The 12194-nt window shown below is 42.8% G+C and overlaps 1 protein-coding gene across 1 annotated transcript; it reads right to left on the bottom strand.

The window, feature by feature from the left end:
- Nucleotides 1-893: 893 nt before the first annotated feature.
- Nucleotides 894-5224, bottom strand: LOC104422195 (formin-like protein 5). The gene is made up of 4 exons (XM_039307682.1): nucleotides 4909-5224; nucleotides 4075-4781; nucleotides 1511-1579; nucleotides 894-1401 (listed from the first exon to the last, which is right to left on the bottom strand). The coding sequence occupies exons 1-4, from the start codon at nucleotides 5156-5158 to the stop codon at nucleotides 1249-1251; spliced, it is 1179 nt and encodes a 392-aa protein (XP_039163616.1). The 5' UTR covers nucleotides 5159-5224; the 3' UTR covers nucleotides 894-1248.
- Nucleotides 5225-12194: the final 6970 nt, after the last annotated feature.

Here is a 12194-nt window from a genome sequence, read left to right as displayed (position 1 = left end):
TTGATAGAGTCACGAATCGAAACTTGGACAAATGCATGTGTGACTTCCTCGGGTCCGAACTCAGCTCGGGCCGGATCGTTTCGGGCTATATAACCAAAGAGCCTTGTCTGTCTACCCGAAATTGCTATTCGGAGCCCTCTTGAACGAGCAAGCTCGAGGCCAGGCCTTTTGTCCAGCGCTCCTCCGGTGGTTTCCATGGCTACTGAGGTGACCATATAATTCTTATTGTGGTCAGCGTTCATATGACTCCAGATATAGTCGAGAGGGGTGAGACCGAGAGATGCGTACCGCACAAAAGTCTCCGGCGGTACACGAAAGTCTCCGGCAGGCAAGCGGATGTTTGGTGCTGGATTAGGATGGAGCCGGGTGTAGAGCCGCATTTCGAGCGGACCCGAAAAGCTAAGCTTGCGAGCAAAATAGCATGGCTGGATCGAGAAACTAGGACTGATCTAAAGGACAAGACATGATCTCCACAACAATGGCCAGAGACCACAGGGCTCGAACAATCTGTTCCCTGCTACTGCTTTTCATTTTACAGATCTCACGCTATAGTAGCTTACCTTGACAAGCACACAGTGCAATCAAGCATATATAAATGCCAAGAAGTTAGTTGAGAAAGAGATTCAATCGACCCGTCTCAGCGCAGAATCCACCAACCGGTACACATCTAACAAGCCTACAAATAAGAGCACAATTATCTACGAAAAATTCCAATTTGGAGTTGAAAGAACAAGAAGAAAAGCATTGACGCCCCGATGAGTCTGCAAAGAATTCAAGAATCATGGAAAGCATGCACACAGTTACAGAGTTGATGAAAGGACACTCAGAAACATGTGATATATATGATCACCACAATCAGACAGCAACCAGCAATTGAAACAGTGCAGACAACAAAGCAAAGCAACAGCTGCTGATAAAATATTCAATATTATTTCAGGAAAGAGGCGAAATGTTGCCCTAATTTGCAATTGCAACAACGCAATACGGATCAACTCGAATGAGGAACATTGATTTATCACCTGATTGCTGCACAAAGGAAAAAGAACTACCATGTTCGGGTAAAAATCCTCCCTACTGAATTAACACTAACCAATACTAGGAACTTGCCACACTTCTACACTCAGCTTTACAGACCCTTTTCTCTTGTGAAAGTCTCTGTTAGAACAAATTGTACAGCTAAACTGATCCTCTCCCATCTATTCGATTCTCACAACAGAGTCCAAGATCTACAGCCACGCAACTTGTCCCTCAGCTAGGTGCAACAGAACTTGATGCTACGACCGGCACTGCAGCGAAGTCCATTGTTGTTATGGCTTCCAACTCTTGAATTGCATCAACAGCACTAATTGAACTAGTCAAGTGAGGCCTCAGTACACTAACTGCTTCCTTGATCTTCGATTGCTACAGAGACACATACATAATTAGACAGATATAATCCCAGTTCTTGGTTTTTTTTTTTTTTAAAAAAGGTTCATGCCAGCTTCTAAGTTAGAAGAAATTTTTGACTCACAATATATTCCAATGTCCGCCGAAAATCATCATTGGACCCTGCTGCCAAAGAAGCTCCAAATGCCGCATTCTTTTCACATAAAATGTCAGGACAAACAAAAGATCAGCCATTGCATTCATATATTATATTGAATATGACACAATTTGCTATTTTCACCTGCACAGTGAAGCATAGCTAATAGCAAAAATCTCTTTCCAAACAATGCAGCATCATCACAATCACAAAAATATTAACTAGAAAATGCAACTTGACAAAGCAAGGGCATAAGGAAAATTAACTAGAAAATCACACTATTTTATAACATCTTTGGCAATTACTTTCACATAATTTTTTTTTTTTGATAACCGAAGACTCCACAACGGGCCCCCGTGCCCGAACAGCACCGAAGGGCCGGGCCCCTATACCTTGGGGGAGACTAGCACAGGACCCCACCACTATGGCCCCCCACTTAAGACGTGTTAGCAGCTGCGAAATTTCGACCCTGGGACCTCTGCGATGAAGTGCCCAAAGCCGAACCAACTCAGCTGCCCACTGGTGGGTTACTTTTACATAAATCATTGTTCCTCAAAGAGCGTAAGTTTAGAGAAACTAAGTGAAGAAAGCAAGAAAATGGCACAAATGGAACAACATGACACAAGGATACTGAGTTCATCCGAGTGTACATCAGCATTTAGGTTTAGCTTAGCTGTTTTTGATAGACAGAGTATTTTCCAAAACTCTGCCACTTGTATGGGTTTTCCAAATTTGGCAGATTACATTTTTATGACTAGATTATGAACATTGATTGATGTCAATTGTCATCATATAATTAATTTGAAGGTGATTAATACCATTGCATGATAATGTTAATTAATTTTCCAATCTATTCAATATTCTTTTCACAACGCCCATCCAACTTCACCAACTTGTGTGTTTTATTTTTCCTATTCTCTAATGTACTCTTTATGCATTCTAAATTACTCTATTTTGTACTTTATAGTATTGTAGTTAGCTACATATATTGGGGAAAAAAATCATTATATCACAAAAACATAACACTCAGCAAAATGCCATTATGTTTTCACAAGCATTTTATCCAATATATATGATTATAAAAGTGACTTAGGATATAGGCAAATTGTGCATTTTGCCAACTTTAAAAATCAATCTTTGCTCAAAAAAAAAAAAAAAAAAAAAAACAAACTTTAAAAATCACTCCAATCACTAAGCAATAAGGCAGATTAATGATATTGCTTTTGCAATATAAAACCATTTTATACCGCAATACCATAATACAATGATGTCCATGCTTAGTCAAAAATATCATTAACTAATAAGAAGGCTTTAATCAAGGACAATAAAAACCTATATATGAAATTCTGGTAGTTATAAATCTAACAACTCTTCACCGCTTTGGGCCATAAAACTTGCTTAGAATAACTTTGGAAACCTCTGAATCCAAGCATTTGACCACAATTGTAGTTAAACTTTCTTAGAATTGGAAGTTCTTCCTTTAGAATGAATATTGGTCCTCAACTCGTGCTTCAAACTTTGTGAAGTTCTTTTTTAATCATAATGAACATCATCAAAAGTAAAATAGATGATTTGAAACTCCAAATCAGACAAGATGAAGCATTTGACCCAATATGAGCTAAACCATCTTAGGATTGGAAGTTCTTCAGTTAGAATGACCTATGTCCCCTCAACTTGTCCTCCAAACTTCGTGAAATTTTATTAGGTACAAGATCAACCGAATAAGACTTTTTTTTCCCTCCCAAAATTTGAGAAATAAATAAAAAAATAAATATATATATGTATGTATATATATACTTCCCCAGAGTTGCTAGATTTGAAGGTTAAGTAAAGATCAGTCCAACTAGAAACTTACCTATTTACATCAGATCCAAAATTAAGCTGTTCAATGTGAAGTTTCAATGGGCTACACTAGAATTCATGGAAGTCCTTCAGCCAAAAAAGTGCAAAACTTTCATACTATAGCAAAAGGAGAAAGCAAGTTTCTATCGCCTGAAAGGAGGATACCTCAAAATTTTAAATTTTATCTTATGTTTTCACCTTCAAAAATTAACTATTATAATAGTACTTTACATACACACCCGTTGCAAAAAATTAAAAGTAACTGAGCACTAATCTTAAAAGCAGGCATGGTAAATCTCAATTTAAACATATTCATAATTATTTGAACAAGACTTATGATATCCAAAAGGGAACTATCACATTAGTCATAGGACAGCAATTAAACAAACATAATTTAGATTCGTCCAAGCCATATATCGCTTGGGGTTCAAGTCAAACAACTTTCGTAACCCAAGAAATTATTTTCAAGTTTGCAACTTTTTGCCACCAAAGACAAAAGAACCCCTGCCTTTTATGGTATTCCACTTGTAAATATAAAACCAAACTCCATCATCAAGAGCTCACTCAACTAGTCACTCAACTGGCTCAGAAATGTCATTACTTCACCCGCTATCTCCCTCAAACATACTCAGGACGAAAGCAACACAGCACTAGCACTACTACTCTGAGTAATGTAACCTTAGCAAAATTTGAATTAAGAAACGGCGTACCTTCCTGGGTCTGCCCATGGGTCTTCCTGTGCTCTTCCTTGGTTGTGGTGCCACCCCCGGCCTCTTTCCCCTCCCACTACCCGGCGGCCGCCCCCGTCTCTTCCCGAACACCGCTACCGCTTCGCCGGTGGAGGCCACATCAGCAACACCACCGATATTCTTTCTAGGCCGTCCCCTGGGCTTCGGCCCATTCTGCATGCCATTGGCCAGCACAGCCACCATACTCGGCTTCAGAGGGCGGCCCACCCGGCTCTTTGCCAGGCCCCCGCTCTTCGGCGGACGCCCCCGGCCCCTCTTGGCCGGGACATCCCCAGGCACGGGCACAGTGATGGGCGCGGGGCCGCCATCCGGGCCCTGGCTCGCTGGCACGAGCTCGGCGGCGGCGGCCCCCGCAGCAGCAGCCGCCACCGGCGCGGCGAGCCCCTCCAGCTTGGCCTTGGGCGGGCGTCCGCGGCGCCGCTTCGCGTCCGAGCCCTCGGGGGCGGCCGGTGGGGGCGGGGCGGCGGCGGCGTCGCCAGATCCGGGAGCTTGTAGGACTTCTTGACCATGAAGAGGTGGCCGCTGCTCTTGAGGCGCTTGAGGTGGAGGGTCAGCAGGGAGGGGTGGTTGGTCGGCAGGTCGGCGTAGGTCTTCTCGATGAACTTGGCTATGGCCCTCTTGCTCGACCCGTCCCTCTCCTTCAGAGCCCCGATTGCCGCGTATATCATCTGCGCGCGCGCGCCCATACAAGAAAATCAAGAAACCCTCCACCCCCAAGAAATCAAGAACACCCTCGCTCCCTCGAACCCACTAGAGAGAGAGGCGTAGAGTGAGAAAGGAAGGATTTTTACTGACCTCGGGGTAAGGAGGGTGGCCGGGAGCAGGAGCAGCGGCGGCGGGGGCGGCGGGGGCGGCGGCCGGAGTCGGGTGCGCGGCGGCATGGGTGGAGTGGTTCTGAGCTTCGGCGGGGCAGGGGCGGGGGCGGGGGCCGGAGGGGGCTCCACGGCGGCGGACGGCGGCGGCGGGGGAGGGGCGGCGGCGGGGGCGGGGGCGGCGGCGGGGGCGAAGGGGGCGGGATGTAGGGAGGAGCGAGCGGTGGATCCATGGATCCTAGAGAGAGAGAGAGAGAGAGAGAGATTGAAGAGAGAGAAAGAGAGCAGGCAGAGAGACGTTGGGGTCGGGGGAGTGATTTTTTTTTTTTTCTTTGGACAGAGGGGCGAGGGTTTCGCCTTTTTTTTAATAATTATTTTTTTTTGGGTGCCTGGCCGGGGAAGATAGGGGAGGTGGGAGATGAGATCGGACGGTCCAGAATGGTCCGGGGTGGAGTGGCGCGGATCGATGACGTGGACCTTGCCATTTTGCCTTGTCTTTCCCGTTTATGTTCCCGAGCCAGCCGCTGGGTAATGATTAGTTTATGGTTTAGAGGTTAGTTTTGTCGCTCAACCTTCCGCGGATTTGAGACAATCCACCCCTAGTTAATTATTAAAAAATAATTTTATTATTTAAACATTCAGTGGATGATAGTTTTCGATTATTCAATTTCTAAAGTAATTAAAAATCTTTTAATTATTCAGTTTCCTCAAAAAACGAAATCTAAAAATTGGTAACTTAATCAGCATCGGTGAGATGCTCAATTTGAAATTGAAAATTTCGATCCTTAAATTTAAAAGTTTTTGTGAAATTATGTGAGAAAAATGGTTGAGTCAATACATGCTCAACTAATTTGGAAATGATCAAATAGATATTGCCCTACCCTCTCGAATGAAGAAGTAAGTAAGCCGAAACCGGTTAGTAATTCAATTGAAAAAAGGACCGTAAGCAAGTCAAATTGAGGTTGGTACCTTGATAAAGTTAGCAAATTAATATAATAGGAAAACTATGCTAATAAAAATCAACAAGTTGTCGCAATAAGCGGTAATCTGATAACTATCCACACTAGTAAATAAATCGAATATGAACCGATAGATTTGAAACTTTTTGTAAATTTATGCGAGTAAAGATGGTTAAATCAATACACGACTCGACTAATTTGGAAATTATCAAATAAATATTGGCTTGCCTTTCGAATAAAGAAGTAAGTAAGTCGAAACTGGTTAGTAATTCAATTGAAAAAAAGACTTGTAAGCAAGCCAAATTGAGGTCGGTAGCTTGATAAAGTTATCAATTTAATAGAATTGGGAAATTATGCTAATAAAATCAGTAGGTTGTCGCGATTATCGGCAATTTGGTAACTACCCACATTGGTAAATAAATCGGATATGAATTGATAAATTTAAAACATTTTGTTTATTCATGCAAGTAAAAATGGTTAAGTCAATAGAGGACTCGACTAATTTGGAAATGATCAAATAGACATTGCCCAGCCTCTCGAATAAAGAAGTAAGTAAGCTAAAATTGGTTAGTAATTCAATTGGAAAAAATACCACAAGCAAGTCAAATTGAGGTCGGTGGCTTGATAAAGCTAGTAATTTAATATAATTGGGAAATTATGCTAATAATAATTAGCAGATTGTCGGGATATTCGGCAATCTGGTAATGACCCACATTGGTAAATAATCAAATTTGAATTGATAAATTTAAAACATTTTGTAAATTTATATGAATAAAAATGGTTAAGTTAATATAGGACTTGACTGATTTGGAAACGATCAAATAGATATTGCCTCACCTCTCAAATAAAGAAACAAGTAAGCTAAAGCCAATTAGTAATTCAATTGGAAAGAAAGACTGTAAGCAAGCCAAATTGAGGTGGGTAGCTTGATAAAGCTAGCAATATAATATAATTGGAAAATTATGCTAATAAAAATCAACGAGGTTGTCGAGATAACAACAATTTGGTAATGACCCACATTGGTAAATAAATCGAATCTAAATTGATAAATTTTAAACGTTTTGTAATTTTATGCAAGTAAAAATGGTTAAGTCAATACATAACTTGACTAATTTGGAAATGATCAAATAGATACTGCCCCGCCTCTCGAATCAAGAAGTAAGTAAGCCAAAACAAGTTAGTAATTCAATTGGAAAAAAGGTGGTATGCTAGTCAAATTGAGGTTGGTAGCTTGATAAAGTTAGCAATTCAATACAATTGGGAAATTATGCTAGTAAAAATCAATAGGTTGTCGCAATAACCGACAATTTGGTAACTACCCACATCGGTAAATATATCGAATCTCAATTGATAAATTTAAAACATTTTGTAAATTTATGCAAGTAAAAAATGGTCAAGTTAATACAAGACTCGACTAATTTGGATATAATTGGATAGATATTGCTATGCCTCTTGAATAAAGAAGTTAGTAAGCCAAAACTAGTTAGCAATTCAATTGGAAATAAGATCATAACCAAGTCAAATTGAGCTCGGTAGCTTGATAAAGTTATTAATTTAATATAATTGGGAAATTATGCTAATGAAATTCAGTAGGTTGTTTTTTCGATAGCTGGCTATTTGTGAACTACCTACCTTAATAAATTAATTGAATATGAATTGATAAATTTAAAACATTTTGTGAGTTTATGCGAGTAAAAGTGATTAATTCAATATAGGACTTAACTAATTTGGAAATGATTAAATATATGTTACCCCCTCCCCCCTTCTCAAATAAAGAAGTAAGTAAGCCGAAACCATTTAGTAATTCAATTGGAAAAAAATTGTAAGCAAGTCAAATTGAGGTCAATAGCTTGATAAAGTTATTAATTTAATAAAATTGGGAATTCTAATAAAAATCACTAGGTTGTCACGATAGTCGGCAATTTTGTAATTATCTTCATTGGTAAAAAAAAACCAAATTTGAATTGAGATATTTAAACCATTTTGTAACTTTATGTGAATATAAACAAGTCAAATTGAGGTTAGTAGCTTGATTGGGAAATTATGCTAATAAAAATCAACAAGTTGTCAGGATAGTTGATAATTTGTAACTGCCCGCATTGGTAAATTAATTGAATCTAATTGTTAATCTAAAACTAATTGGTAACTTAACCACATAACATTTGATAAATAACTCGAAATAACGTTGGTTAATTATATATAAGAGTTAGTAAACTTATATTGTCGGTACACTAATGAAAAGAAATATTGATATTTTCAATTAGGAATCATAAGTGAATCGAATGAGAGCTGGCAACGAAAGCTAATAGACAACTAATCAGAGAAAAGTTGACAAATAACTCGAACAAGGTCGTTGATTTCGAGAGTTGGTACATATAAAACTTTGGTAGATTGTGCAAATAATAATCAATAAATTTAAAAGAGTTTCTAACTCACTGACAAACAATATATACAAGCACTTACCAGTCATATATTCCATCTATTCTTACGAAAATTTACCAAGCATACTTGTTTTCTTTCTTCAGAAACGAAACAATATATTTTCCCCCTTTTCCGGAAAAGAAACAATACATTTTTTTTTTTGCTTTTTGAAGGCTCTAAAAAAGTTCGGGCCAAGATTGGTGAAATCTTTGCCGACGATCAAGGATTCCTCTTTCTCCAAATCCCGGACCCTGATTTAGAAGAAAGATCCTGAAGATGGGCCGGTCACACGATTGCAAGGGTGCCGTTAATACTTCGGGCAGGGAAGCCTCTCATGGATTTGAGGAGAGAAGAGCATTCCACCATACCCGTTTGGATTCGCCTACGGAATTTGCCATTTGACATTTGGACAAAGGCGCCATGAGTGCCATAGCTAGTGTGGCGGGGAAGCCGTTGTATGTGGATCAACGGACCGACGAAATGAAGATGGTCTCCTTCGCAAGAGTTTGTGTCGAGGTCACGGCCAATCAGCCAAGAGTTGAGAAAGCCAAAGTCACCTTGAAGGGTGTCTCTCGGGTCATTAATATTGAATATGAATGGCTCCCGATTGCGTGTCCGGATTGCAACGCCTTCGGCCACAACTGCCGTGCTCCCCCCCCGGAAAATCCCACGAGGCGCACACAGAATGCAGGACAAGCTGTCCGTCATCCAGCTAGGCAGAATGCGGTTGCTCCTGCTCAGCCGGTCGTCCATGCTCCGGATCCGCGATCGGCCACTCCTCCTTCGCCTGTTGTCTTGGAACAGGATGTGCGAGGCCGAAGTTGATCCGAGTCCGCCTCGGGCGTGGATGCCCCCATCCCACCTCGCCCGATATAGATCCGGTTCGGTTGCAACCTTCCACGGTCTCTCGTGCGGGCGTCCCCACAGATGTTAGCGACTCCCCTCCGACTCCAACTTTGCCCGACCCGGGATCAAACTTGGAGAAGGGTGAAGAACAGAGAAAGAGGAATAAGGACCTCAAGATAGGTGAATCCCCTCTCCCTTCGGGCCGCCGACCAGCCTTCGGGACGACCGCCGCGCTCCCTCCTTCCGCCTCTGCTCGCAAGGGGGCTAGGGGCGCCAGTGCTCCCCCTAAAGTCGTCCCCTCTCTCACGGCTGGGTCCCGACCTACCCGTGCCCCATCCTTGAAGGACTCTGGAAAGCGTTTGGAAGAGGTTGCCTCTTCCTCAGAGGATGATGATATCTCCTCCCCAGAAGCGCCGTGTCAGCCTCCTCGCTTGACAGATACATCAGTCGAAACAATCCAACACAGGTTGCTGTCCTTAGCCCCTGACCCGAAGCCGGTGGGAGACCAGAGCCGTCCCGAGCTTCGCGCCGCAGGCCTCAGAAATTGAGGTAGGCCTTGCTGCCCTTTGCTCTTCGTTGTTTAGAGTAGTTTGTACATAGCTTAGATGTATTTCGGTTATTGGAATATTAGAGGTCTCATGAATCCTTTGAGGAGAGCCGAGGTCCGTAAGTGGGCTCTCTCTAGTGGCCTTTGTTTGGTTGGGTTATTGGAAACTAAAGTCCCTGAGCATCTTTTGGCTCTCGTCGTCGAGTCTATTATCGGGGTGGACGTGGATTGCCAACTATGATTCTTCCCTGGGGCGGGGTGTGGATCGGCCGGGACCCTTCACGGTCTGCTTTGAGGTGATATCCTCCAATGATCAGGTTATTCATGAAAGAGTCAGACTGATCTCGACGAGTTCTTGTTGTTGTATCTCGGTAGTCTATGCTCATAATTCTTTTGTAAGTAGGAGACCTCTATGGGTGGACTTGATCGGATGAGTTCTTGTATTTTCGACTTACCGTGGATGGTGGCGGGTGACTTCAATGCCCTAAGAGACCCGTCGATAGGCTGGGGTACTAATGCCTGGCCGCCATGCTTTGATGAGTTTAATCAGTGTCTGCATCAGGCAGAGCTTGAGGATTTGAGATATGTTGGACTTAGGTTTACTTGGTCGACGTCTTCGGGGGCTAATCGGAAAGCGAGGAAGATTGATCGGGTTCTAGTTAACGCTCTTTGGAGCTTGTATTTCTCTTACTCAGAAGCTTCCTTTTTACCTTCTGGTATTTCACCACTCTCCTATGGTGGTCAAGGTGATCCACCAGTTTTCGAAGAAAGCCCTTCAAATTCTTTGATTTCCGGATGGAGCACCCATCTTTTCAGGATATTCTTACCCAGTGTGGCGTGACCCGAGTGATGGAGTACCCATCTTCAAAGTTGGTTACCAAATTGAAAGCGCTCAAGGGGGCGTCTTAGCGCTGAATAGAGACTCTTTCTCCAACTCCGTCCGAGAGGGTTCTTTGAATCCATAAATGCTCTTACACTAGCTCAAGTGGCCCTTCAAGACGACCACCAATGTCCTCTTGCGAGCTAGAAAAAAAGTCATCGGAGGATGTTCGTTGAGTTGAGGAGTCGAGGAAGCTTTCTTCGATTTAAATCCAGAATCCGTTGGCTTGAGAGGGGTGATAAAAACACTAAATACTTTCATCACTCGTGACTACGAGGCAACTAAGGAATAGGGTTATATCGGTTCTTGATAGGAATGGCAACCTTGTCTCCGAGCCGAGCCTTGTTCAGATACATTTGTCGCTCATTTTAAGGAGTTGTTTGCATCACGCTCTCCTCCTATTGGACCGGCCTTCGGAGACCTTCAAAGCAAGCCATCCGTCGTCCGCTCTCGAGGATCAAATCGCTTCTCTTGGTCGTCCCTTTTCGGAGACGGAAATTAAGGACACTATCTTTTCTCTAGCACGTGGAAGGCACCGGGTCCGGATGGGTTTGGTGTCGAATTCTTCAAGAGTAATTGGGATATTGTTGGACCGTTGACGGTTGAAGCTGTAAAAGATTTCTTTGTTACGGGGAGACTATTAAGGGAAATTAATTCCACCATCCTAGTGTTGATCCCTAAGATTCCTAATGCTACCTCGGTTAATGATTATAGGCCCATCGCTTGCTGCAATACGATCTACAAATGCATTACCAAGGTATTGGCTAACCGCACGCCTCGCACTCCCGTGATGCCATAAGCCCTTCTCGTAATGCGTTCGTGAAGGGTCGACGGATTAGTGATAATATCCTCCTAGCCCAGAGTTATTTGTCGGCTTTCACCTCCACCATATCTCCCCAAATGTGTGGTAAAGGTAGACTTTCGTAAAGCTTACGATACGGTGGATTGGGATTTCCTCGAATCGCTTCTTCGTGCCTTCGGTTCCCGGACCACTTCATTCGCCTTATCATGATATGTGTTCGTACCCGATGTTTTCTATCTCCTTGAATGGGGATTTTCATGGATTCTTCCTTAGTAGCCGCGGCCTTCGACAGGGGTGACCCAATGTCTCCTTATCTTTTCACCTTGGTTATGGAAGTCTTCTCCGGATCCTTACTTCTAGTGCGGAGCGAGCGGGTTTCAAGTTCTCTTGAGGTGCAAGGCCACTCGGTTATCTCATCTTTTCTTTGCGGACGATGTCTTCCTCTTTTGCCGTGCGGATATGGTCTCCATCCGGTTGCTAAAGGATGGGCTGGATACCTTCTCGAAGTGGAGTGGACTCAAGCCGAACAATAGCAAAAGTGAGGTATTTCTTGCAGGGGGATCGGATGCATTGAGAGGCCATATAAAGGATACATTCGGTTTTGTGGAAGGAAAATTGCCGGTACGTTATCTAGGAACACCTATTATTTCCTTGAGGCTCGGGAAGGCGGATTGTGTAGCTCTAGTCGATCGCATAATGGCTAAGGTGCAATCTTGGACCCATCGATTTCTCTCATTTGCAGGGAGAGTTCAGCTAATAAGGTCAATGCTCCATGCAATTCAAGCCTATTGGGCTAGTGTGTTCATTATTCTTG

This window comes from Eucalyptus grandis, chromosome 2, assembly GCF_016545825.1.
Source record: "Eucalyptus grandis isolate ANBG69807.140 chromosome 2, ASM1654582v1, whole genome shotgun sequence".
Lineage (NCBI taxonomy): Eukaryota > Viridiplantae > Streptophyta > Magnoliopsida > Myrtales > Myrtaceae > Eucalyptus > Eucalyptus grandis.
The sequence above is the reverse complement of the archived record's forward strand: the minus strand, read 5'-3'. Positions and strand labels throughout refer to the sequence as shown.

Coding starts and splice junctions, on each gene's coding strand:
- LOC104422195 (XM_039307682.1), bottom strand. CDS start 5,158: ATGGATCCACCGCTCGCTCCTCCCTACATCCCGCCCCCTTCGCCCCCG. Junction 1,580..4,074: donor CCATGGGCAGACCCAGGAAG/GTACGCCGTTTC, acceptor TTATGTGAAAAG/AATGCGGCATTTGGAGCTTC. Junction 1,402..1,510: donor GGCGGACATTGGAATATATT/GTGAGTCAAAAA, acceptor GTGTCTCTGTAG/CAATCGAAGATCAAGGAAGC.